The sequence below is a fragment of the Calypte anna genome, chromosome 3 (genome assembly GCF_003957555.1).
Source record: "Calypte anna isolate BGI_N300 chromosome 3, bCalAnn1_v1.p, whole genome shotgun sequence".
Classification (NCBI taxonomy): domain Eukaryota; kingdom Metazoa; phylum Chordata; class Aves; order Apodiformes; family Trochilidae; genus Calypte; species Calypte anna.
The window spans coordinates 26,031,853-26,059,834 of NC_044246.1; the positions used below are offsets into that span (position 1 = coordinate 26,031,853).

A 27,982-nucleotide genomic window follows, 5' to 3' on the forward strand; every position below is an offset into this window, starting at 1 on the left:
TTAACTTCTGGCAAAAGTTTCTTGAGGAAGCTTTAATATTTCCATATTTTAAGAAGTATATCCTGGATTTTAAGAAAAAGTAATTACAAGTCTGTGCTCCCCTCCACACTGCTATGGATAGCCCAAGTACACAGCATTTCCTTTCAGGAGGGCAGAAGCATTTTATACCTGTAGAAGCTGTTCTGGGCCAGCAACAAAACAAAGAATGGTGGCATATCCTCCCCATATTCTCACTGATCTCTCCTCTTTGTGCTAACAGTGTGTGGAACTAGACTGCCTGAATCAAGAGCAAAGCTGGACCCAGAGTCCAGAGAGACTTTAATCTAACCTGGTAGGAGGAAATGGGTGCTCACAGCTGGCAGAAAGGAATTTGAACAAGCTAGAAAGAGGCACAGAGGGAAGCCAGTAGATGAAGACTTAGGAGGTCAGGCAGAGAGCAAAGGGTAGAAAGGACCAGACAAAAAAGAAGGAGGAAGGAACAAAAGCATAAGAGGTCGGAGGCAAAACAAATTCATCGGGTAGGAGAAGGAAGAAAATTGGGTCTGCCTGGTTAAGCAGGGATGGCAGCTCAGAAGAACATTTGTACTCAACATTTGAGCTCAACAAGAATATTTGTACTAAGATGAGAACCAGAGGCATAGAGGTTGCAGTGAGCTAAATGAGGACAGAAGACGAATGAGAGAAAAAGATGGAGAGGTGGGTTGGCACCTGTCAGCACCACCCTCTGTGTCCACTGGGTCTCAGACAAGGTTAGCAATGCTTGGTGTAGGCATGGCTCACTCTGCCCCTGCTGTCAGCAGTATCCAGGAACCCCACCAGCTAATTTTTCCATCCCTGATGGCAGAGCATGCAAGGGAGGAATGACACATACTATTGCCTGTTGCAGTTCATCATGGCACTAATACATGTGGAACAATCAGCTTCAGTGTACTTAGATCCTCAGCACCCACAATACAGAAATGGACAACTGAACCTCTCATTTTTTTGCTTTGCATTTTCAAAGCAATGCAAACAATGACATATAAGAGAGGGCTGTTTAAAACCATTCACTATTTGGGGAAAATAGATTTGAAGGCAGCCCTCCCACTTCTCTGAAAAGCATAGAGGCAGAGTGCTGCTCTGCAAACCTTTACCCTCCAGCAAACCTATACTGATGTCAGGAGATTGCTCAGGTTTCACTGAGGGTATTGCCTGTGGACAGCTGGATTGCACCAGCAGGATTCAGAGACCATGTCCATCCACTTGAATTTCTGCTAATGGTGCTGATGCACTAGAAAATTGCCTTGATTCCCATCTCCCACCTCCAGGAAAGAGAATCTTTTCCTCACACATAGAATGGCAAGAGACAGAGATTGAATTCCTCTCTTTTCATGTTTTTTAATATAAACATAAAGTATATAAGTATACTTTGCAGAGTACAGATATAAAGAAATGTAATAAAAAACCCATTCCAGTTAAAGATGGAAAGAATTAAAGAAAATAAATGTGAAATTTTACTCAAGTGGGGATTATGAAATCAAGAGCAGAAGAAAAGAGCATTCCCTCTACAGTATAAAAAGGTATTGTCTTGCCTGTAGGCATTATGTCAAGCAGAGAAGATTCACCATACTAGAAAGATAGAAGCAAAAAGACTGAAAATTCTACAGTCTTTATGGGACTGTAGAAAATTAATCCCTTGTATATGCAACTGAAATTCAGTTGAAAGCAAAGTGGAGCTGACAATATTTGGACACGAGTCTACCAGAGGGAGAGGGATGGCAGTATTGTCCCAGAGAGCTGTTAGGAGCAGGATCCTGGAAATCCAGTGATAATAGCCTTTACCTACAGAGTTGCCATTAATTTCAGTTAATTCTGAAATTGCCTGGAAACTCTCCACCTTTGGTTTTAACTGCTGATCTGTTCTTCTTTTCTCTCTTCACCAAGAGGCACTAGTTTGGAAGGTGTCTTCCAAGAAGTGATCATAAACAAAGACTGTCATCAAAGGAACTGTCATCAATTCCTGACAAAGCCCATTAAATACCTCTGCTAATTACACACCACCACAATTTTAATCTAAGAGCAGCTCAAATTTTAAACAGTTGGGTATCTAAAGAAAAAGGCACCAAAATAAGCTGTGCTTTTGGTTTTAGTGTTACACAGAAGCTTTAACATCATCAGGAGGTACCTTTTAATAAGGAGTAGAAATCTTACTCACTCAAAGTCCTACAGAAGAAACATTCAACACTGAAATGTAAACTAACAAACTTAATTTCTAGATCCAAAGCCTTGTTCTGTCTGAAAGCCAAATATAAGACTTACCTGACCTCACCAAGAGCAGTACATAACAGCAGCTGCTTTATTAGGTGGGTTCTCTCAGCTTTCACCCCAGGCTGTCCAGTAAGTGCTTTGCAAATCTCTGGTTCCTATCCCAACTGAAATATTTCCCTTATGTGTGCACATATGTACAGAGAGAGGGAGAGAACATGGATGTATCTTATGTCAAATAAAGTGAGATATTTTCTGCAGGAATAAATAAACAGCTCCCACAACTCCTCCCAAGTGTAGGAATTTGGAAATGTCATGCTAAAAGGAAAAAAAAAAAAGAAAGGGAAACCGAGAAGCTAAAGCTCTGTGCACTCAACAGAACCTCCGGCAAAAGATCTCTGAAGATCTCTGTAGAGAATCACTGTTTCTCCCCTGCCCTTCGCCCTTCTCTGTATCCACAGGTTTTTTGGTTAGCATTCAAATATTCTCAAAACATTTGTCTTTTACCTCCAAATCAAGTAAGGTTGAGACTTTCCTGTTCTTTTTTCTTGTACAAACTGTGAACACTTTTCAAAAATTATGTATTAGACAAAAATTACAACAGAATTACTAAAGCATTGAGAGTGGAGTTTATGGATGATTGGTAGTTCAGGATTAGGTACCTCCTAGTAAGTTTCTCCTTAGGATGGTAGCACACCTTGTCCCATGTTTGCTAGCCAGTGGATTAGGAAGAAAATTTTACTCGTAGATCACTGTAATCCTTACGAAGTCAACATGTACACTACTTGAATATTTCCAGGCAACTCTCAAAAAGACAAGAGGGCATGGTCTTAAATTGTGCCGGGGGAAGTTCAGATTGGCTATTAGAAAGAATTTTTTCACGGAAAGGGTGATCAGACATTGGAACGGGCTGCCTGGGGAGGTGGTGGACTCTTCGTCCCTGGAGACATTTAAAAAGCGACTCGATATGGCACTCAGTGCCATGGTCTAGTGACTGTGGCGGTAGCTGATCAAGGGTTGGACTCGATGATCTCTGAGGTCCCTTCCAACCCAGCCTATTCTATGATTCTATGATTATTTACTAAAAAGCACATGTGGTGATAGCTGGAAACATGGGTGAGTTCAGACATAGTCCATTACCCCAGCTAACGAAAGAATGAAGAAAACTATGATGCTTTACTCGCCAATCTCAGAGAAGCAGTTAATAGACTCTAGAAAAGTCATTAAGCAGCATTGTAGAGGGCTGGGAACGTTGAGCAACAGCATTATTTACCTGTTTCGGTGTCTCCATGGGGTGCATGACAATAACAGCAGTCCATGAAGATAATATAGTTGAACACGTTGAAGAACAGACCTCCAACCCCAACAATGAGGACCAGCAGTGGTTTCTCAGTCTTCTGAGGATTGATGAATCTCTTGATCGCCTCAATGAAGATGCTGAACATCAGAGCAGTGGCAAAAACGGTGTTGCCAAAAGCCCCCAGCACATCTGCCCGGCTGAAGCCAAAGGTGTTGGCCTTGTGCCATCTGACACGGCTGAACCGAACGCCGAACAGACCGATGATCATGGAGATCAAGTGAGAGAGAACAGCGAAGGCGTCTGAAGCCAAGGAAAGGGAATTGCCAGCGTAGGCTACTGAGATCTCAACAGCAAACAGCACAAGGCTCACCGCACACATGAGGATGAGCCTGCTGCTCCTCCCTGTGTAGCGACCCATTTCTCTCCCTGTCCTTCCCTCACTCTCAAGTTCTGCAAGGCAAAGCTGTGCAAGGAGTAACTCGCTGCCTCTGCTTCTGCCCTTCACCTGTCAGCACTGCCCGCGTGTGCGAGCTGCTTTTATAGGAAGCAGTAAAGCAATAAATCAGTTTAAAGGGCAGTTTAGCAAGATTTGTTATGTGAAGGCAGCTTCAAGGCTCCAGTTCTGTTGGGGTTCCACCCTGAGGAAGCTTTTTTTCCCTACAAAAATAAACCACAGGAGACTACAGGGAGCACCAGCACTTGCTATTCTACCCAGTGCCACTGTCCTAAAAACTGAGTAAGGCCCAGACAGAGTATCACAGGAAGGTGGCTCAGAATTTTAAGCATTTAAGAGAAGGCATTCCTTTTGCATAAAACTCTCCTCTGGTGTCTGTTTCAGCCATTGCTGTGGATGGTAACCATAGTACTGATAAAATACTATTACATGCCTGGGGAGGAAGACATTTGAGATCCATGTTGGGTGGAGATAATTTTTTAACACTCTAAACATGAGCTGCCTATGAGGGTCATTGAACATATCCATAGAGCAAATTTCAAAAACTGAATTACACCTTCCATTTTAGCAACCCAGAGTTCTCAACTGCTTGTACTGCTAGAACATTTTAACATTGCCCATGGAAATGGAAAAAAGTTCCTTAAATATGCAGCCACTAGACACAGAAGCTGTCTTAACAATAAACCCGAAGTACAATGTTTATATCCCACTTATAAAACTCTGCCTGTCTCAAAATGCAAAAGTAATCCTCATACATTTGCAAGGAAGGGTCAGATTTGGGGAGAGCACAACCAGAAGGGGGAAATAAGAGCTGCAGAAGTCCTAGCCTGTACTTGGTGTCATTTCTGGAACCTGAAGTGGTAACTTTTTTTGTCACTCATTGTCATATCTGTTGAGCTCTTGAGTGTACATAGTTTATGTACTCACAAACTGCTGAAGAAAATCTAGAAACAGAGATGATAAGACCAGGTGCCTTCCTTGAAAAGTTTACGATCTGTTTTTTGTTTGAAATACCCATCTGTGTACATACATCCACCCAGTTAGTTACAAGACAAAACGGAAGGAAAATAGACACAGTACGGGCATAGAAAGATAAGATAGTAATACTGATAACCTGAGCTGACCAACTGTCCCTGCTGGCCTTAGACTTCCTAGGGTGAATTAACTTTAGGTTAAAAACTCAAACACTCATCCCTAATTTTCATTTATTTTTTTTTGCTCACAGGGTTTCAACAGCCAAACTATTTATGTTTAAAGTCCATTTTGTTAGCAGCCCTGCCTGGAAACAGATGTAATTTTTAACATGGTCACTTGCCTACCTACACACTGCTGCTGCAGCTCTTGAGGGTATCATCCCCCTTTGACCATGTTAAGAACACCACTAACCCTACTAGGATGAATTAGAGCTGATTACAACATTGAAACTGGTACTTGCTCTTCTTCATCATCTCCCACCTGTGTCACCACTTCTATTTCAGCTATTTTTACGGTGTTTTTTTCCTTCTTGTAATAATGTTCAGTGACATAATTATTTTATTATCTGAACTACAGAGCATTTTTTGTTACTCTCCTTTCAGTGGGAACAGACCAAGGTCAAAATTCAGACCTGCCAAAAGTTCTGCGTTGCACAAGGTTTCAATTACAAAAACATTTAGCTTAAGCTAAATTAATCATTCCTTTGCAGATCTAAAACGCTCAAGAGAGCAGTACTTTGTCAATAAGGAGCAGCACCATGTTAAGCCAGTTCTCCTACATCCCACCTTACTACACTGTTTAACTCAAATTTATCAGCATACCAACTAAGAACTAAGGAACAGTAAGAGAACTGCTTTTCTCTTATGAACACAAATATCATTAATTATTCGAGTGTATTATTTTCCTTCATATACTTAGTTTCTAACAGACACAATCTACTAAGAGCCTGAATGTTTTTATACAAGTATAAGTTAGAGTGTGGATGTTTTTATATTGCTTCAGAGATAGCCCAGATGATAGCTCCTGGTGAAAGGATGCTTGACATGGACAAGTATCTCCCAGACAGCCATGAGCTTTTCTGTGGACGATCACTGGAGAGATCTGCAGGTGAGTCATACACATTCCAGACACTTCAAGCCCGACTACGATCAGGAAGAAACATGCTGAGGAAAAGGGAGGAAGCCAGTTGGGAAAGGGCTGGCCTTCTGTGAAATCTCTGGTTTCAAACAAACCCATATGTAGGTTGAGAGCAACTAATTTCTAAGAAGTGTGTCGTCAACATGTTTACTCATGAATTTGATCCAGTCAACTGGTTGAAGGTTGGATGTTTGAACAAACTGATAAGCTTGCAGCAGAGACTGCATTTAGTTTTGCCTTTCCTTTGTTCTGTGCTATTAACAGCTTCCACATCTCATTTTTAAAATATCAGTGTTGCTGAGTGTTACAATAGGAGCTGAAAATGTGCATCTATTCTTAATAATTTGTTTTTCTCGGCCAGAAAATTTTGGCATACACCAGTCTCTTACAACACCAAAGCTGCTGGTTACTGCCTCACCCCTTCCCCCACCATGAGTGCTGCAGTAGGCAATACCTCTGAAGTTACCCAGTGTTTGTGGCTGGGAAAACATCATTCTGGTATTAGTAGTCAGAGTGGCTCCACTCTTTCTCAAAGTATAATTCCAGTGTTAGAGACAGTGCACCAGGATAGAAAAACCTTAGGGCCACACTTCTAGTACCCCCACTGAAAACAGAAGATGAATGCATGCACTGACATATCATTCTCCAAATCCTTTGCTCATAATTTCACCTGAGATTTTGTCTATTTTAGTGATACAGGTTAGAAGCAAGTCTGTACTGAAAACTGAAAAATCTGAAGGGAAAATTAAAAGCAGATGTTATGTCCACACGCTAAACTACAGGATAGTATATTTATGACATTTCCTCCAATCTTTCAGACATTTTCTCCATGTAAAAGAAAAGGAGAAAAGACACAAGCAAAGGATAACTATCTTTTCCACTGAGCAACACAGGAAAAAAAAAAAAAAGAAGAAAAAGCATATTACAGCTCACAATAGATGTTTATTATTAGGGATGTTTACAGAAAAGTCCGTGAATTCCTGCTAGCCTAAGACTGATAACTGGGGAGATTTATGTTTTATGGCTTTGTTTTCTGAGTCTTTTAAAAAGTCACAAAACTGATTAGATCTGGGGGCTATTTCAGTCTTACTAAAAAAGTTTAATTCATAGATAAAGGAGAAGGAGCTTTCACTAGTAATTTAGTAACTACGACCAAATAGGGTGTAAAACTTGGCAGGATTTTTGCCACAGACACATCTTGTCCCACTCTGTAGTTCACGCAGAGGCTGGAAAGGTATGCAGAGACTTTTTGCTCCCATGGAAGGGGCACCAGGCTCCAGATCTTGATCCCTGAAAACAAAGGCATACTTGTAAATACTTTTATTTAAAAATAAAGGTGCAATAAACTATATTATACATAAAATCTCACAAGCACATTGATTAGTCTAGAAGTTTCAGAACTAAGGGAGCAAATACATTGAATTACGCAAGACATCAAGAGTCAGGGCAAGGACTGTGTATCAGATGCCTAGAGGCATAATACATTCCTGGTTTATATTCAAACCATTTTTATTTTGGTAGATACTCTCCAATTCTGTTATATATTACCTGGCAGTGGTCTTCTTGATCCAATCCTCACACTCAATTTCCCCACAAAAAGGAATTTGTACAATCTGAAGGGATAGAAGGGAGGGAGAGAAAAGAAAAAGTTATGCATCTAAAAAAACTGATCATCCTCATCTCTGGAGATTGCTAAATTTTAAGATCTCCTGTACACTTATAGTGGGAAAAGATCAGACTGCTACAATTCAATTTTAATAGCTCTTTCTCATCAGAGAAATAGATAAGCACATTCATCCCTCTGTAATGCAATATGGTAAAACCTACACAACCCCCAGGCAGTATTTAAATCAATTCAGGATGCAGAATTTATTTTTTTTTAACCAAATTTCTGCTTTCATGGAAAGTATAAATACAGCTTTCACCTGAAATATTCATTTTTCAGGAAAATTTAAAAACTCAGACTGCAGAACAACTAACTGTCTGCTCACATCCTGTAAGACAGTGCTTTCCTACTGAAGCTTCTGTTTTAATTCCACTACTATGAATTTTCATATTTTCTGAACAAGGCAAGGAAATACATATTTTAAGAAAACAGAATCACCAACACTGTATTTTTCTTGGGAGCAGGAATTTCAGTTAGTTCAACTAGAGTTAAAATAATAATTTCCTACACTCATCTCAGTACTACTCTCAGCTACTGTAGCATCTGTTTTCCCAAGTTTTATATTCCATTTTACTGTTGGTTTAGTACCTATTTTTAAAAATTTTTTATGGCCTTTCACAGTGAAAACTGTTTACTACTAGGAAGTAGGATTACTGTTCAAAATGCACCCCCTACACACATTTGAACACTCAGAGTGCTAATAGCTGAGGACAACAGCAGCTACTAAATTAAGCCTTCATAGTGATTTTAATCCTACTGAAACTGTGAACAAGGTTTGTTCATCTGTGGCCTTCCTTCACCAAATTTACATTCCTAGTGCAAAATTCTAAATTTGTCTTGAACTGGAACACACCTTCAGCAGACTTCATTTTATAGCTTCACTTGCAACAGAAAAAAGGAACTATTACAAGTCTACTATAATGTTCTTGCATTAATCTTTTATTAGTTGAATTAAGCTTTGTTTAAATATTTGTGCAGCTACTTTTAGAATTTCACTCAAACTTCACATGCTACTTAGAGGATCCAGAAGCAGTGTCTTTCTGAAGAGCTAATAGTCTACACTGCTACTATAATAAGAGGAAAACAGCAGGAAAAATTAACTGGGAGTACTTCAGCTTACAAATTTGCATCTTAAACAGTACTCTGTACTAACAGTGTAAATTCAAGAAATTACAGAATAACTATGTTTTGAAATTTTGTCTGTAAAACGTATATAGGTAAACAATCAAATAGTCATAAAATTATGTATGCAATCTCTTTTAATTTAGACATGCTGATTATAATAAATTTATATAACCTAACTGCCAAAATGGTATAAGTATGTAATGTAATGTAAAAATATTTGTTCGTATTTCCAAGTTTAACTACATTATAAACTAGATTATATTAGCACTTCTAAAGATTAATACAAATAGTTTAATGCTCTTGGCCCCCTCTAGAATCTAGCTGTACACAACAGTGAGTGCTGGACATTGAAGACCAGGCATTTTACCCTCTCCACAGGCAGAGGGTGCCATCTGGAACATCTGTGCTAGAAGAGAAGAAACGGGGTTCTATAATAATTCATAAAAATTGAAGGATTATAATTTATGTGAACGTACAAATACAAAATTAGCTTCACATTCTACTCCTGGTCTTGGAATAACCATGACTCTTCACTTCAGTTTATTTTTACATACTAGTTTACTGTATCTTTTAAAATTTTTTTCAAGAGCTTATGTCTTCCTCAGCTGTTTCTTTGCCTTGAAGATAGTCAAGCATAGTTTGAGAGTTAAACACAGAATTGAAAGATGCATGATGACACATCTTGAAATCACCATACATGAGAGTAATAGTACTAGCTGAACATCTCTGCAGAACACAACTACTTGTTAAGCAAAGATATCCTTGTAGATAAGTTGACCAAGTATGGGTTTGGTGATCAGGTAGTGAGGTGGATCAGGAACTGGTTGAAAGGAAGGAGTCAGAGAGTTGTAGTCAATGGGGCAGAATCTGTTTGGAGGTGTGTGACTAGTGGAGTCCCTCAGGGGTCGGTACTGGGACTGGTGTTGTTCAATATCTTCATCAACGACTTGGATGAGGGTATAGAGTGTACCCTCAGCAAGTTTGCTGATGACACTAAGCTGGGAGGAGTGGCTGACACACCGGAAGGCCGTGCTGCCATTCAGAGAGACTTAGACAGGCTGGAGAGTTGGGCAGAGAGAAACATGATGAAGTTCAACAAGGGGAAGTGTAGAGTTTTGCATTTGGGGAAGAACAACACAATGTCCCAGTATAGGTTGGGGGCTGACCTGCTGGAGAGCAGTGTAGGTGAAAGAGACCTGGGGGTCCTGGTAGACAAGAGGATGACCATGAGCCAGCAATGTGCCCTTGTGGCCAAGAAGGCCAATGGCATCCTGGGGTGCATTAGAAAGGGTGTGGTTAGTAGGTCAAGAGAGGTTCTCCTCCCCCTCTATTCTGCATTGGTGAGGCCGCACCTGGAGTATTGTGTCCAGTTCTGGGCCCCTCAGTTCAAGAAGGACAGGGAAGTGCTTGAAAGAGTCCAGCGCAGAGCTACTAAGATGATTAAGGGAGTGGAACATCTCCCTTATGAGGAAAGGCTGAGGGAGCTGGGTCTCTTTAGTTTGGAGAAAAGGAGACTGAGGGGTGACCTCATCAATGTTTTCAAATATGTAAGGAGTGAGTGTCAGGGAGATGGAGTTAGGCTTTTCTCAGTGATGACCAGTGATAGGACAAGGGGTAATGGGTGTAAATTGGAGCACAGGAGGTTCAAGTTGAATATTCGAAAAAATTTTTTTACTGTAAGGGTGACAGAGCCCTGGAACAGGCTGCCCAGGGGGGTCGTGGAGTCTCCTTCACTGGAGACATTCAAAACCCGCTTGGACACGTTCCTGCACGATGTACTCTAGGTGGCCCTGCTCTGGCAGGGGGGGTTGGACTAGATGATCTTTCGAGGTCCCTTCTAACCCCCAGGATTCTATGATTCTATGATTTTTGGGTTTGAAATCTACAACCAGAATCAGACACTTTAGAGAAACTTGCACCATGATTCTTTGCAGTCAGTAGGAACAGCCCAGAGCTGTTTGGAAACAGAGTATTTCACAATTGTATTTACGTTTGTAGAGCAAAATAAGACAGAACTATTACATCACCAATGCACAGGTGCTCAATCTTCCACATTATGTGTTATTCTTACTGTCAATCCAAGGAAGTTTCTGACTTGCAGCAATTTTCAATGAACCCAATGGCTTCTGCTCAGGTCATAAAGGCAAAACTTCCTTGACGTAAATAGCTTGCACTTTAAACTCTTACTTAGAACCTATTGTGAGATTTGACGTGGTTTTCGTTGTTTGCCTTAGAATGACAGTAAGTTTGTCTTAATCTGAATAAATAGTTTTTAACATGAAACTCTCTGAAAACTACTTTCTAATAAAAATGTAACACTCCAAATGAAAATTACCAAACTGCAGCATTGTTAAGTCACTTCAAGACACCTTGTCATCTCTGGCAGAGAATGAAATTTTGAACAGTGGTAGCTTGAAACACCATATTTAGTCAATGCCCAATCATAGGACAAGGGGCAACGGGTCCAAGTTGGACCGTCGGAGGTTCAGCATAAAGATAAAGAAAAGCTTTTTCACTGTGAGGGTGACAGAACACTGGAACAGGCTGCCCAGTGAGGTTGTGCCTTCCCTGGAGACATTCAAAACCTGCCTGGATGCATTCCTCTGTGACCTACACTAGGTGATCCTACTCTGGCAGGGTGATTGGACTTGATGATTTTTGAGGTCTCTTCCAACCACTATCATTCTGTGATTCTGTGAAATTTCAAGTTCCTGATTATTTGTAAGGGACAGAAAGTGTGGGAAGCCACCAGGATCGAATGCAGTAAATTTCCTTACCTTTCCTGAATCAAGCTCTTTTTGAAAGTCCTCCATATTATTAGCCACCACCATATGACTTTTTAGGTCCTCAGAAGCTCTAAGAAAAGGAAAAAAAAATTGCTCAGGGCAGATTTATATGTGTAACCTCACAGGATGAATGAACTTGAGTTTTCAGAGTCAGTCAAAACAAAAAGTTACAAGAAGTGGTATACCTTCATTCAAATCTTCCTAATCAGTTTTGTCTTTGTACCACTTATACCCTCAGAGATAAAATTTTGATTAATTGCCAATGGGCTGCTGAACATATCACCATTTTAATTCACACATGTGCATGTCAGTTCAACATTGACCTGCTGTAGATAGAAAGGATAAGTACTATAGATCTAGACAGAAACAGCTATACTAGAGATGTGGATAGAAACATCTAAACACTGTATAGACTTCCCTTTAAAATCATGTTCTAAATAGGAAAATGCTTTTTAACTAAAAAAGCTTGTAAGCAATACTGACTGTCACAGAAGTAATTAGATAAACTCATCTACCACGGTGCTGGATATGTACCCTGTTCTTTCCCAGTGTACTTAACAAACAACAATTTGCAATGGCAGCCATGAGAGGGATTTTGGCATATGCAGTAACTTCAAATAACAGTTCCAAAAGCATTTGATTGCTTATAAGAAAACAATCCTATGAAAGTGCTTAGATATAGGGTTTTAAAATATACTTCTGAAAACAGAGCCTCAACTACTGAAGTTTCTTGGACAAATTTGTATCTTTCAGAATTCCCTACCAGAAGCATCTTTCAGGAATGAATCCTGTGCATTATGATCCCATGGACTATTTATGATCTCTCTCTTTATTGATACTTCACACGGATTCACAGAAGTATTTTTCAACTTCACATTCGGTTTTCATGAGAACAATAGGAAATTTGTACCACTATATGGGAGAAGGTTTCAGAGGCAGAAAAATGGAATATTACAAATAGAAAGATGGGCCTAACCTGCCTCTCTGCACAGACAAGCTCTTCAGAGAGGTAAAGTGCATTGGTAATTAGCACAGCCATTTACTGCACCTCTGAATTTACCTGCTGTAAAGGTTAGCCTGGATCTCCTCCAAAATCTGCTTGAGTCTACTTTCTGCTTCATGTTCAGAAAAGGTCACCTTCTGTCCTGTGTCTCTTCTAACAGCTACAAACTGTTGGCTCTTCATGTCTCGTGGTCCCACTTCTACCCTGACTGGAACACCCTTCATTAAAATAAATTAGAAGTTATAAAGTTAGAAATCATTCTTGGAAGAGTTCATTTTATCTCTCTGATTTTTAATTTTTGTGCGTATGTGTTGTAAAGCCCATATTTCATGTAGATTAATTTTACATTTCAGTTTCCCTGAAAAAAGTCTAGCACATGTGCTACTGCTCTTACACATTTCTGACTTTCCCATCCACACTTTCTTAGCTTGTGTACTATGCTTACTCTAGCCTTGCCTCACTAGCTTGGAGACTGTATCTGTGCCAACATGCAAGTAATATGTGTAGTTAGAGAACAATTCAAAACTACACTAAGGTGGCTATTCCAGATAGTGCAAATTAGAATTTAAATTTAAAGTTTAAATTATACAGACCTCTATAGTAGTTTTAATATTCTAGTTCATCCAATAATAGAAAACTTTCAACAGCATGAAGAGCGAATAATAAAAGTTACGTTAAATGCAGCCCTAATATTGACATTAATTGCATAGAATATTTGACTACTGATAGTTGCTTTATTTACGTAAAGCTTAATGTTTCATAAACTTTCTGGTAAGAACCATGCAATTTCTCATTTTTCACATACCATCAGGTAAAAAGAGCTTCAATTTTACTTGTCAATTAAGACTCTAGTGAGTCTAACTTATCTTCTCTATACCCTGCTCACATGTATGCCAGGCTGTACACATTCTTTCATGAGAAATGAAGGGAGAAAGTGTGAATGCATTTTGGTGAGTAGTTTAGGGTTGTTTTTCTGCCCTTTCTAAGGGAAGACTAAAAATATTCTACAGTGTTCAACAGGTGAATAGGAGAACAAGACATTTACCCAAGCTTTCTATGCATTTTGGAATCTCTTCCAAGTCCACTGCTTCCAAAGGATTTCCTATACCTCCTCTCCCCTTATTTATGCTTAAAAGGCAAGTAATGTAGTAAACTCTGTTTGAAGGGTGGAATGTTTACACGCACTGCACAGCTACACAAAAAGCTATGCAGAATTTTACTGTCAAGCAATTCAAACTGAACATTCTAGTTTCTGACATGGAAAAAAGCTGTCTCCACAGTTAAAACTCAGTGGAAGGTACCTAGTATTTCTAATTGTACTACCACTTTCAGTGAAAGAAATATTCTGTATCCCTAATGGACACACAGGAAGACTTCCTAAGAATGAGCAATAGAACTAATACCTGACATTATAAAACAAGTACCAATAACTTGGATCTTTTTGGAGGTAACATCAGAAATCAGATACATAGAAAATTACATAAGGCAAAATATTTTCCAGTTCATTCTTGTACTTCTTAATCCAGTACCCTTGTGCTTTTTACCCCATGGAATTCTTTATCAGTACTCAATAAAATTAGTGTCTTCTCCATGCAGTGAGCCTGTAGATACAGTTAACATATTATATTGGCCACATTAGCAGATTTTATTAAAAAAATCTTCAAATCTGACCCATGCTATGCCTCCCTGGTAGTTATGATTTTATTTTAAAAAGTGTCACAACATGAATTCATGGTATTAAATCTCCATCTAAATACAATCCAACATTACACAAAGGGAAGAAAACTTGGACAGACTGGGAACTTACAATAACTCTAAGACTTATTCAGTCTATCATGTTAGACTGAAAATTAACATACTGAAACAAATTTCAAATTCAGAACTAAAATATTAATCCATAGCATCACTCAATATATCATTTGTTTCATTCTGCTTGCTATTTTTGTTTTACAGAAGCCTCTTAGATTTGATGAAGCAAGAATGGTTCCTGTCAACTACTATATGAGGGGAACATGGCAACATTGGAACAAAAAAAATCCTTTCTTTGATGATGCTGTACAGGTTTATCTTCTGTGCACACAGTGGAATAGAAGACACTGCTGTGACATTGGGGCCACTTAAGTATTTGTACTTTAAATCTTTAAGCACGAAAGTAATTTGTACTATTATTTTAATTTTCAAGGTACGGGAAGTGGAGACTTTCAAGTTCAAAAATTGCTAATTACATGCAAATCCTAGCAAACAAAGCACACATCAGAATGCTTTTCTTCACTGATTAATGGAAGTGGTCACTGACTCTAAGGCATCAGTTCTTCATAATGGAGAAAATACTTGCCTTGAGAACACAAGGCACTCATAACATGCCTCATACATGCCCTACAAACTTCAAAACATCTCCTAGAAAGAAATGTACCTTAAGTTCCCAGTGGTTGAACTTCCAACCAGGTGAATAGTTGTCTCTTAAATCAGCCCGTACACGGATATTAACACTAAGTAGCCTTTTATGATATTCATTACATTTCTTCAACAAAGCATCTTTGTCCTCTTCAGAAAGCGTATTTGTGATACCACAGGGAATAATTACAACCTGCAATATAAAATTACATGTACTTCACATTATGAAAATATTAGCTCCCAGTTAACCCAGCTAACCTTAACAATACTGTGGCTCTATATCCCAGTTTCAAGTTCTCAGAAGTAAAGGATGCATCTCCCTTTTCATCCAATGATAAATCATGTGAAATGGATGGACTACTAAGTATATTTAACTATATATATATTTGTCCACCACAAATACCTTAACGATTTATATATGTAACTTTATACAGCATATTCTGTAATTAGACAGTGCTTACCCTATCTTCCAGATGACCAAACTACTCATGAATTCCAAGAGAGAAAAGAAAACAAAATGGTAGTTTAAGGCATTCTTACAAACCTGAACACAGGCTACTCGAGGTGGGAGCACCAGTCCCATGTTATCTCCATGAATCATTGTCATTACACCAATAGTTCGAGTTGTAAGGCCCCAGGAATTCTGATAAGCAAACTGTTTTTCTCCTGGTTTCTTTGGATCTTCAAATACAATTTCAAACATCTTTGAGAAATTCTGCCCTAGATGATGTGACGTTGCTCCCTGAAATAGTCGCACACAGAAAATTCGACTCAATGGAAGGTCTATCAATTGTCAATTTAAGGCTTTCATCTTGCTGTATTTACTGAAAAAAAAAATCTTATAATACAGAAATACCTGGATAGCTCTTCCACTGGCAGATATAAATGCCTCTACAGTGGTTGTATAATCACCTCCAGCAAATTTCTCCTTCTCTGTCTTCCTTCCTTTCACAACAGGTATTGCTAGGAGATCTTCGTACACTCGTGCATACAGATCAAGTATCTGAAGCACCTATGGTGAACAGTCTAGTTTAAGAACTACTCAGTATTTTGCATTTGCTAAATCCTTAAATATTTTTATTTGCCCTAGTCCAAAATCTAAAAAAGTAACACTTTCTCATGGCTTTTAATTAAAAAACAAGATTTCTTCAACTGTTTTACACTTTGGCTGTTATTTTCTATGAATCAAATATCCAGTACTATAAACCTTGACAGAAATCAAGAAGTTACTGCAGAAATACCAGCCTAGTTATATTGACTTATAGTTTCCACCTAAAAAGTCTCAATATGTGCTAAGTAAATACAGATATGGCATAATACTCCATGAAACATCCATCTTTTGGACAAAGAAAGTGTTAAAATTTCTAGCAGTTAACATGTGAACACATTATTTAGATTGTTACAGAAATTAGATTTTTAAGGAAAGCATTCTTTATATATTACATTCTTCAAACTGCCCATACTGTTTGATGAGATTAAAGCCTCAGACTTAGGCCAAATCTTGAGAAAAAAATGTGTTCTACTAAACTTGGTATTTTTCATGAGGGCTCCCAAAGAAAAGGAGACAAATTTCTACAAGCTCCTAGTGAAGATTTGTTTGTGTTGCTAGGGAGTAAGGGAACTTTCTGAAAGCAAAAGCACCAGGCACATTTGATTTTTACCTCCTCTGCTGCTTCTTCATACGTTGCAAATGCTGTGTGACCCTCTTGCCAGAGGAACTCACGAGTGCGGAGGAAAGGCTGGGGATGCTTGAACTCCCAGCGCTAGAGGGAGGGGATGAAATAAAAAAACTGAACACCGTGACTTACACTGGAGTGTTGAAATTATTGTTAAACAATGTTATTTATAAATAAGTACTAGAAGATAAATCATCCACTATTCACAGATTTCTACTCACACAATATAATCAATAATATATATTGATAAACTGCTTTATTCAAACAGTAAGAAAAACAAATCACTATTACTATGAAACACGTGCTGTGATGAGTATCATCATGCCATATCTATATAAGCTAATTGTTCTACACTGCACTTATGATACAACACTCAGAAATTGTGTACAGACATACCACAACATTGCACCACTGATTAAGCTTGATAGGAAGATCTCTGTGTGACTGCACCCACTTCGCATAGGTAGGATACATAACTGTAAAAAGAAAGCAGCTTTGGGTCTCTGCACAATACTGTCAGTTTATGCTAAACATTTCTTTTTGCTCCATATAAGCTTAATATTCTCTGCTGTGAGAACTATGTTTTCATGTTCGATTTGCTTCAAAACCCATTTTTTGTATCAACACAATATTTTCACGGAAAGGAGTACTTTCACTATGTCCCATGTCTCTGCAAAACAGCTTGTTTGTTGCTGGTCAAAGTACAATCCAAAGCTCAATACCTAATGACACTATGAGTCACTGGCTTGGAATATGTAAATACATCTAGGGTCACAAATAGAAATTCACCAGCCTCAAGGTTTCTGGATGCTATGCCCTATCTGGTTCAATTAAGAACTCATCCAGCCTTAGGTCTTACACTGTTTCAGTTACTCAGAAGAAATTTTAGTAGAAGCTAGCTTCACAGCTACAGTCAAAGTACATGCAAAACTAAAGTGAATTATAAGATGCAGAAATTTTCTTACAAATAATACAAAACAAGCAACGAAACGTGTTTTCCAGCCAAAGCAAGTCAGTCATCAGGATATTAATTAAAAAATTCCTAGAGTGTGGATTTCTGAGAAAAGTCCATTTGAGGGAATATATAGTGTTTTGCTGTAGCAAATTTAGGAAAATATTCATAAGGAGTTACAAAAAACATTCTAAAAAATGGGTTTCCACTATTCAAAAGGGACTCTTGTCTGTCAGCTACACTATACCTGTAATTAATTTCTTTACATTCATACAGCATTAAAAGAGGTTTACCTGTTTCACTGGTGGGACGAACAGCAATTGGTTCAGCCAGGTCCGTTTTCCCAGACCTTGTGACCCAAGCAACCTAAAGGAAGAGAAAATACAAGTAACAACAAAAAAATATAAACCAAAAACAATTTGAAAAAAAAATTTACTTTTCTGCTCAGATGCAGACTGAAGGGTTGGGTTTTCTTGTACTCAGACTACAACAAAATTTTGAAGTGTACCTCAGGTGCAAAGTCATTAATATGAGTCTTCTCTTTCTCTAGGGCAGCTTGGGACACAAACATGGGGAAGTAACAATTTTCCACTCCAAGTTTCTTGATCTCTGCATCAAAGAAGTTCTTGATAGCTTCCCAAATAGCATAAGCCCAAGGACGAAGAATGTAACAGCCACTCACATCATAGTATTCAATCATCTCTGATTTTGTGATCACCTTTCAAAAAATTATTTAGAAACTGAAGTTTCAATTTCACACACAAATAATGTTCAGTAAAAGATAGCAAAGATATACTTTGAGAATACTTTAGTTACCAATGAGAAGGTTAAGCAGGAAGATTAAGTTAAATAATAGATCTGAATAATGTAAACACTTAACTAAAACTGAATTTCATGAATCCAAGTAAGAGACAGGAAGCTGATTTCCAGGAAGCAACAAACTGCAGTTCTGTAAGAAACTCTCTAGTTTATGTCAGAAAATATATTTATTCCTTCTGATACAGGCAAAAATTAGACTAATGAGAGGCAAAGCACACAACTGATATTTATTTCCCATATTCTTTCATAAGTAGGCTAATCTAATCAACTCTTCTCTAGTTGCTTTGAATCTCATGAGCCAGAAAACTATCATTGATTTAGCACTGACAGATGCGTAATTTTCTTATACATTATCTTGAAGTAAAATGAAACTCCCAAGCTTGTGAAATTCCAATCAATTCATTAAGAAGTTCTACCCTTTTAATGAAAGAGGAATTGATATATAAATCACAGAAATTATCTATATATATACAGAGGAAGGGTTGAATAAGTTGATGTTTGTCCTTTCTACAGCTTCCTGAATTTATTGAGCTCTTCAATCTATAGACACTTCTATTTAAGACCATGATAGAAATGTCAGACAAGCAAGTACTTGACTTTGCATTTAAAAAACAAACAACAGAAATATAAAGATAAAAATCCAAATCAGATTTTGATTTATAACAGAAGAATAGAATTTTTTAATTCAAACTGAACTGCTGGCACTTACCTGAGAGAACCAATCTGCAAGATTTTCTTCTTTTTTAGCTTCCAGACCCAGCCTATGGTATTAGAAAACAACCAGATTTTTGCTGTACATCATTTAGCAGTGAAATTTATCCTAAACCTTTTTCCTTTTTCTTTGGGGTCAGGGGCAAAGAGGGAAGGAAGGCAGAAAAAGGGCAATGTGGAACAGAGTATTTTATTTCATAAAGCTAACTTTTGCCAAATTTCAGTACATATTGGCTAGTAGAAATTGCTATCATTTCCTTAATAGTGAATATTTCATAAAAATACATCTATTTCTTTTCTACTGTTTGAACCCTTCAAATTCCCACCAAAGTTGCATCAAAAAACCAAAGCACTTGCAGGAAGAACCTAAGATTAATGAGATTTGTGTGTAAGCTCTTTTACTCTTTCTTTGAAAAAATTTCTTACCTAGCAAGTGTCTACAATTTCCAGAAAGATATCAACTTGAATTCATGTGAATGCCAGTCACATTATTCAAGACAGAAAACTGACCCTACCATTAAAGTAAAGATAACCATAAGCTTCTCAAGAAGGCTAAATTCACCAGACTCAAATGACAGTAGACAAAAGGGAAGTTTTTTTTATCACTACAGAGACATTTAAGAGCGAATAATGTGTTTTTCTGGCATAATTTCATCACAAAACAACCACATCTCTGACATGATTTATATAACTGGAACAGGTAATAAATAGTGCTGCATAATACATGCTATGTAGAGGTTTCTAAACTTTCAGGGCAGGAACAGAAGAGGGGATGCACTGCAATCATCACTGGAGACTTTGACCATCCTGAGTGCCTTGCTCTAGGTTGGGCTATGTACATCTCATGTCCCCCAGTAAATATTTTGGAAATCCTAATACAATGGAATAAGCATAGGGTTGGGGTTTTTTCCTCCAGGGTTTATCCTGAGTAAGATGCAGCAGCACATTTGCAGAAGCAAATAAGGAAGCACAAGTTATCAATGACAGAAACAGTACCCACAGTAACAGTGTGAACACTGCTTAATGCTTTCTACAGGCCAGGTAGAATTCTGCTCAGTGGGATGCTGAGGTATAACTGACACTGAACAAACTTTGGTAACTTGCTGTAGGCTCAGTCCTAGATATCAAAACAAACACAGTTAATTTGGGAAACATTCACACTTTCAAGTGAAATGGGAAACCTCTAAAACCCTAAATCTGAACAGCAGTAAACAGTTAAGGTTCCTAGCAAATAGATGAAAGATTGTATCTCTACCTGGTTTGTTTCTTAGGGCCTTGACCCTCTCCTGATCCGTTCGAGGAGAACTCATTACCACTCTGTCCTTGCACATATTCTTTTTTGGGGCCATCGTTTTGCTTCTGTTGCTTACTCTGTTTTTCAGACTTGTTATCTTTCTCTTTCTTCTTCTTGTCTTTGTCATCAGTGCCACTAGCAGAAACTGGTTTATAGTCAACTCCTGCAACAGACTTATACTGGGCCTTCAACTGAAGAAGCTCCTTAACAGCTGCATCTATCTTTTCCTTGAAAAAGATAAATTCATACTGAAATCACAGGAACAAAATTATTCTATCAAAAAACCAAAAAACCCCACCCCAACTGAACTATGTACAACATTGTAGACATCCACACAATGTTGGGGGAAAAATCTGCAAAAGCCAATACTTAAATGCATAAATATTTTAAGGACTCTGAGAGGCATAATTTCAAAAGTATGTTTCAGATCTCAGAATCCAAATGCTGCTTATTCTGAATGTACATTTCTAATTCCTGTAATCATACTGATTTTTTAAAATATTTTTAGATTTAAAAAAATATATTACGTTTTTATATTACAGTATTTTTTACCTTTTCTGCTTTTTCTGCTTTCAATTTCCTAACTTCATCTCCTTGAAGAGCCACTTTGCTAAACAGGGCTTTAGCTTCGGGCGTGTCTGGACCACTTTGTACTGTGGTCAATGCCTGAGGCAAAGCACCTTGAGCTACTGGTGGATGTCCAGGCTTGTAGTCCTGCCCAGTCTTTTGCTTGTAGTCAGCTTTCAGAGAAAGGAGGAGTTTTACTGCTTCATCTATTTCATCCTATATGGAGGACAAATAACAAGATGTACCGGTGAGAATTAAAGAGAAAATTTACAAGAAGCACTAATTTTCAGGCTAAGAAAATAAAATTTCCATCTAGCTGTAAACAATGTTTCATAATTAGAGAAAGACTCAAGTAACAGCTCTTCCCCAAGCAACTTGAGCAGGTCTGAGAGCTGTAACATTGTACAAGAACATCTGTTAATATTCCCAACTCTACACTTTCTACCCTGAAAAATGCTATAAGCTGTTCTAGAAAAGGCCTTTAAATAAACAAAACAAAACAAACCATGCACAAAAAAACCAACCAATCAAAACCCCCTAAAAACCCACAAACAATACCAAAACAAATTCTGCAGAAAAAGAACAGCAGCTCCTGAAAACATGCATGAATATACTGTGTTCTTTTCCACAGCTTTCACTGAATTTGTTAATGTTTTAAGTCTCAGCTATCCCTGAATTTGTTAAATGTTTTAAGTCTTGCTAATTCTGCAAGAACATTAGATACTTTCATCTTCACTTGTCCCAAAGGTAGCAAGAAGTAAAATAATTAAAAAGGGTGGACATCTGCCATGCTTGTGCCTATTCATATGGATACAAAAAGTTAAGTGTGACTTTCTATGCCAGATGAATTTAGAATTTATATGACAGAGTCAAGAAAGTCTCCAGCATCAAAGCAGCTTTGTGTAGCTTTATCAGACCATGCAAGCTTATGTCTAAGCTATGACCTGAACATAAGGGAGCTTGATCATTATGTGGTGAAAGATTTCCCCCAAGTGGCAAAACATAGTAAGAACTACAGTTGTTTACTCTCTATTTACTATTATACCTTGGAAGCTTTCTCTGCTTTGAGTCTGCGTACCACTTCCCCTTGTTCAGCTACATTATCATAAAGTACTTTGCCATCCACTAAGCTATGGGGTGCCAAGTTACTGCAGCATACAGAAGATGGAAGTGTTGTAGAAAGTATACAAGGAGAAGATGAAGGTGGATTTCCAGGCTTGTACTCTTGACCTGTCTTTTGTTTATATTCAGCTTTGAGATTTAAAAGAATTTTCACAGCCTCATCTATTTGTTCCTGAAGCAAGGAAAGGAAAAACAGCAGTTGCAGATAAAGATAGGAATAACAGAGATACAACACAATAGCTAAGATAACATAACCTTTACTAGAATTGCACTAACATAGTCCTAGGCATTCTATTGCAACCACTAACTTGTTAGTCTAAGTTGTCATCATTGAGTTCTGAGGTAAAACTTTGTAGCCAGAATACCTAAGAGTTGCACATAAAAAACCTGAATCAGGTAGTATATGTAAAGGCTGATTTTTGTGCAATGATAGCTCCCCTTTTAGGCAGCATAATTACTTTGCACGCTGGAGAATGGCAGCAAAAACTCAGAGTCTGAATAAAGGATGGTTCTCTGGCCAATAGCAAATTACTACCAGATTTATTATTGCCATTCCAGCTTTTAAGTTATATCCTTTTTTCCAAGTTACTGCCTATGCACAATAGTGCATAACTTCGCTTGTATCACTACATAAGGAACTTGTTTATTTTCCAGGATTTCTTGGAACTTAAGTCAGTCATATCAGTTTAAGAGAATCTGTGAAAGCACTTCATAGATTTTCAAAGTACATCCTTATATTTTGCTCCTCATAAAACCTGTAATGAGGTTTTAGTCTAAACTAAAAATATTGTTCCACTCAGCAGTATTCACAGCTAATACACCTTTGAAACTTTCTCCGATTTAAGTTTGCGGACCACTTCGCCCTGTTCAGCTACTTTGTTGTACAGAGATCTGCTGTCTACTGAACATGAGGATGGAAGAGTAGAAACAGGAGATGACTGAGGAGAGACAAAGGCCACAGGTGGGCTCCCTGGTTTGTAGTCTTGGCCTGTCTGTTGTTTATATTCTGCCTTTAGGGATAAAAGGACTTCCACTGCAGCACCTATCTCCTCCTGAAAGAGAAAGGAAAGGGCAGAAAAAGGAAGGAAACAAAGAGAGACACGTAAGACTTTCAAGTGCTCCTCAAACACTTTCATTAAAAGACCTGAAGTTTATGGGCACCTACGCCATTTTCTTAACTGTTAGCAGAGTTGTTCAGGGAAGTTTTCTCTACTGCTTTCCAGTTTTAACAAAGTATCTCCTGTCAAGGCATATACAACCCTACTAGTCTTAATAAAAGTCTAATAATAAAAGTAATAAATTAGTTTAAACTTTCCCACTTAATTTTATGGTGCCAAGACACTACTGTGAACTGTATTTAGCACTAGGCAAAGTGTGTTACTTGCCATGCTTTCTTCCTCTGCATTATAAAGAACAGAAAAACAGCTTCTAGTAGTTACGTTTTATATCCTCAGCTCTAGAAAGCAAAAGGATTCAAACATTTCTGTTGTATTTGGATCTTTACTTTTTTTTCCTTTCTGCTTTTTGCTTTTGGTTTTTTGTTTTAAAGTCTAAATAACAAGAAGTTGATCCTATGAAGTCACATAATTTGAAAATATTTAAATAAATAAATACAACAGGACATTTCAATCCCATGTATCAGATTTGGATACTTTTCAAATGCAGAGTGAATCCTGTCCATGTTTCAGAATAGCAGTCTAAGAAATGCAGGAGTTTACTTGCATCTTTATGAATACTACCACAAATTTTGTCACACTGATCTAGCTAAGTATGGAAAACAAAAGTGTTGACAGAATAGAGACCAGTCCATATGATGATATGTGAAAATATATGAAAACATGGGTGCATCAGCACCCATCCACCTCCATGGACAGAGGACAATGGGGTATGCAAACCCAAACAAACAGTTTCATCAGACACCTTGGGTGCTTTCTCAGCTTTCAGTTTTCGGACCACTTCTCCTTGCTCTGCTACTTTATCATACAGAGCTTTACTGTCCAAGGTGCCAGAGGTCTCAAGCTTTGAAGGTTGCTGAGTCACAGATACTGGTGGATTTCCAGGCTTATACTCCTGGCCTGTCTTCTCTTTGTATTCTGCTTTCAAGGCCAGCAACTGTTTCACAGCTTTATCAATATCTTCCTTTGCTGCCTTCTTAGCTTTCAAGTCACGAACTACATCACCCTGTGCAGAGACTCTGTTGTAAATGACCAGGTGATCTTCAGATCCAGAACAGGTTGGAGTGGAGTTATCAACAGGTGGAGCGGATTTTCCTTTTACAGCTGTACTAGCCTTAAACAAAATAAATTAAAAAAATTTTAAAAGTTAAGTATTCATCATGGTAACCTGTGCAGTAATACATTTTATAGTAGTTTTATAAAACACAGGTTTACCTCTTTCTTTGCAGTTTCAGCTTTTGTCTTCTCTTTTGACCCAGATGTTGGCATTTCTTTAGTGTGTCCATCAGGGATGTAAATCAAAATGCACGGGGCATCTTTACAGCTGTAAGGACTACAAAAGGATTTCCAGAAAACACAAGGGAAAAACAAAATACATATGGAATGATTATTAAAAGAAATGTCCTCCTTCTTTAATAAGCTCTGGCACCACTGCAAATTTAGCTTTGTACACAAATGTAATTGCCCAGATTTACACAACTGTTATACTGATTCCTGTTATACACAAGTTTTCTTTTTGTTATAACATTGTGCTGAAATGAAGTGTAACTTAGATGTTTAATGGCTTGCTAAAGAATTGTTACAATCAAATAGTACATGCACACTCAAATTGGGCAAGCACCTGTTTTATTTCTTAACACTTCCTTAATATATCTACTTAGAATCATAAGGAAACCATGAAGTCATTATGTGCTGTGCTGCACCAGAAGAGCTTGGCTTAGAGGTAGGAATGTACCACCTAAAAGCCACAGCAGTCCACAGAAGAGTATTCCACAGAAAACGTCATGGGGAGGGAGAAAATATTACTAGGCAATATTACTATTGCCAGTCCATCAGAAAACTTGAAAACACAGCAAACTAATGAAAATTCTGTGAGGTCTGCTTAAGGCCATTCTCAGGTAGCTTACCTCACTGGCTCATAGGGTTCATCACAAATAAAGAATCCTCTCCTCTGAAGTTGTATGATGTCCCCTTTTTTTAACTCCTTAAGGCAAGGATCACCTAACATCAGTTCTTCTTGCTGCAAGTTTTAAAAGAAATCAGTCCAAATCTAACTGAGCACAAGAAATAGTAAGAAATACAGAACAGTGGTTGAAGGATAATGGTGATTTTCTGATTTTGAAAGTGCTTTAATCTTAGTTAAATTCAGGGACAGCAGAACAAGTACTAGGAAGACACTGTATCGAAAAAATGTATCAAGACAAAACCTCAAACTGTTGGCCTCAGGCGTGTAAAAGCCAGCTAAAAAAATGAGGATAAACATGAGTCAAAATTTAATTTTGAAACTCTAAGTTAAACAGAAACATGGAAACTCAATATATTGGCACATTACTTAGTTGTTTGACAAATTAAATTTTTAAACTAAAAAAGACTAACTAGAAACAATGATGGAAAAAAACAAAAATAAAAAAACCCACAACCCCCCTAAATATTAGGGTTTGAGGATTAAAGAGCAAAAAAAGATAACTTACCTTGCTATTTCGGTTGATGTATTGCTTGAAATCTTCATCTTTACCTAGAACAGGCTTAGTGATCAGATGCTCATAATTAACACAAACAGTTGGGACGAGGGGTGCACGTGGAGTTTCTGCTAACCAAGTGATTTTAGTTGTTTTTTTGAAGTCCTTATTCTCTAAATTCAACTTGGCATCAATGGACACAATTTTTCCACTTGGGTTTCTACAGAAAAACAGAAATTGTAAGTGTAAAGCCTGAGTGCTTAGTTCCTACTTGACACTACAAACCACCAGTAAATTAGATGAAAAACAAGTTCTGAATTAATTTTTAAGTGTGAGGGAGCTAAGAAAATAAGAGTGTATTGACTCCTGTCGAAGTGCTTCTTTAATTTCAATTTCTGAAATATCATAACACCATAAAGAAAGTGGGGGAAAAATCTCTGCATATTTATGTCCTCTATCCCAGCTCACCCTATTCTGCCACTGCCTCAAGACAACATTCAAAGATACTATGATGACATTAATGGTCTTGTTCCCCACCTCAACAGTTCTGCAACTGAAACTGTCATAGGTTTAAGGTTTTAGTATGTAAAAGCAGTATTTGTTACAGGGTAAAAGTTGTTGAAATTCCAGGGGGATTTTTTTCTCTGTAAAAGCTGTTTCACAGTGGAAATATTACCAGAGAAAGAGCACACTGGATGAGTGGGAGGTGTACTAAAAAGACTGACTTATAATTTCAGACCTAAATCTACAATAAAATATGCTCTATGCTAAACAACAATTTTGTGGCATATTTCAAAGTAGATACCTATATACAGAATCATAGAATGGGCATATATGGACAACCATGATTATTTTACTATTCCAAGGTACCTACTAAAAAAAATAAATCAACTAAAAGCTGAAAAAGCAAAAAAAAATTAATCTCCAATTAAACAAATTACCTGTTTAATTTGGTGATGATAATATTTCCCCAATTTATGAATGTAACCACTTCTCCCTCTGTCAGGGTCTCTGCATCTGCACCCTCGATCAGGACTCTGGAGCTATACCACACAGGTTTGAGCCCAACATCAGCATTCTGTGAATAATGATTTTAATTTCAAAGGAGAGACTGTTATTACATAAGCTGAAGAGAGCTAACACCATGACAAAACATTGCTTTACTTATTATAGAAGACAGAAGATGGACAACATCAGTAATGCAAAGCTAAAATACTCTTCCACAACTCTCTTGGGTTTCTCGTTCATGAAATGTGTTCCTCTGACAGTACACTCAAAAAATCCTCCCTCGTATCAAATACTGTCTTCAACATAACAGATACCATATCTTGTTTACTTAAGGTCCATGCATCTTTAAGATCTTACAGCTAAAAACTAAATTACATCTTTCTCAAGTTTCCATTTTGCTACACAAATTCCCTTAAAAATAATTCAACTCTTAATTCTGCTTTTTAAGATAGTTAACATAGAAACCAGTATGGTGCTTTTTTCAGCTGCACAGATTTTTAAAGACAGAAATTGGAAAAATGTCACTTTTAACACTGAAAATACTCAGCTTTAAAGCACCTTAACAACGGAAATTATTTTTTTTAAAGGCAGACAACTGGGCATTCAGACTTTTTCAGCTGATCAGGAGTTTGAAATTCGTTTCTTACTTGTTTGATTACATACTGGATGCAACACTTTTAATATCAATGTTTTAATATGCTGGCTCTCAACTGACTGCACTTGAGACTTTTTGACCCTTAGTCACAATTCTCCTTTGCATCTGCTCAAAACCTCTTTCCTTGCTTATCTGCCTTGGGGAAAAGGGTAAACTAGATCTTCACATTTCAGTTGCAAGAAATGGCTACAGGAGCACTCAGACCAACAAAATGAAAGCAAATAAATGAAGAAAAAACTCAACAATATTTGCTTATTTCTCAGTATAAGTGTAATACCTCTGGGATGCTTTCAGTGAAGCTTAAGTACAGTTTGAGATGTCACAGTCAATGGAAAGCATCTTTCCTAACTGTGGTGACAAAATATAATTCTATCAGTAACACACTCCCCTTCCTAAGGGATATTATTCTGTTTACTAAATACTCAGAGTACTGAATTACTAAGGTCTAAACTTTTGATGA

General features: G+C 37.7%; 1 protein-coding gene across 3 annotated transcripts in view; it reads right to left on the reverse strand.

The window, feature by feature from the left end:
* Positions 1 to 7,032: 7,032 nt before the first annotated feature.
* Positions 7,033 to 27,982, reverse strand: part of EPRS1 (glutamyl-prolyl-tRNA synthetase 1) — a 43,937-nt gene continuing 22,987 nt past the window's right edge. Inside the window, exons 14-34 of one of the 3 annotated variants that reach the window (XM_030447780.1) lie at positions 26,801 to 26,937; positions 25,872 to 26,079; positions 25,308 to 25,420; positions 24,616 to 24,733; positions 24,146 to 24,514; positions 23,047 to 23,277; positions 22,149 to 22,397; positions 21,089 to 21,319; positions 20,498 to 20,763; positions 19,241 to 19,292; positions 18,221 to 18,430; positions 18,006 to 18,078; positions 17,157 to 17,236; positions 16,746 to 16,847; positions 15,941 to 16,096; positions 15,629 to 15,826; positions 15,104 to 15,277; positions 12,748 to 12,908; positions 11,679 to 11,757; positions 7,659 to 7,723; positions 7,033 to 7,400 (exon numbers count right to left, since the gene is read on the reverse strand). In XM_030447780.1, the coding sequence (XP_030303640.1) occupies positions 7,250 to 7,400; positions 7,659 to 7,723; positions 11,679 to 11,757; positions 12,748 to 12,908; positions 15,104 to 15,277; positions 15,629 to 15,826; positions 15,941 to 16,096; positions 16,746 to 16,847; positions 17,157 to 17,236; positions 18,006 to 18,078; positions 18,221 to 18,430; positions 19,241 to 19,292; positions 20,498 to 20,763; positions 21,089 to 21,319; positions 22,149 to 22,397; positions 23,047 to 23,277; positions 24,146 to 24,514; positions 24,616 to 24,733; positions 25,308 to 25,420; positions 25,872 to 26,079; positions 26,801 to 26,937 (3,423 nt within the window). In that variant the 3' untranslated portion in view covers positions 7,033 to 7,249. The remainder of the gene's footprint in view (positions 7,401 to 7,658; positions 7,724 to 11,678; positions 11,758 to 12,747; positions 12,909 to 15,103; positions 15,278 to 15,628; positions 15,827 to 15,940; positions 16,097 to 16,745; positions 16,848 to 17,156; positions 17,237 to 18,005; positions 18,079 to 18,220; positions 18,431 to 19,240; positions 19,293 to 20,497; positions 20,764 to 21,088; positions 21,320 to 22,148; positions 22,398 to 23,046; positions 23,278 to 24,145; positions 24,515 to 24,615; positions 24,734 to 25,307; positions 25,421 to 25,871; positions 26,080 to 26,800; positions 26,938 to 27,982) is intronic. The other 2 variants (XM_030447781.1, XM_030447783.1) reach the window with 2 other exon arrangements.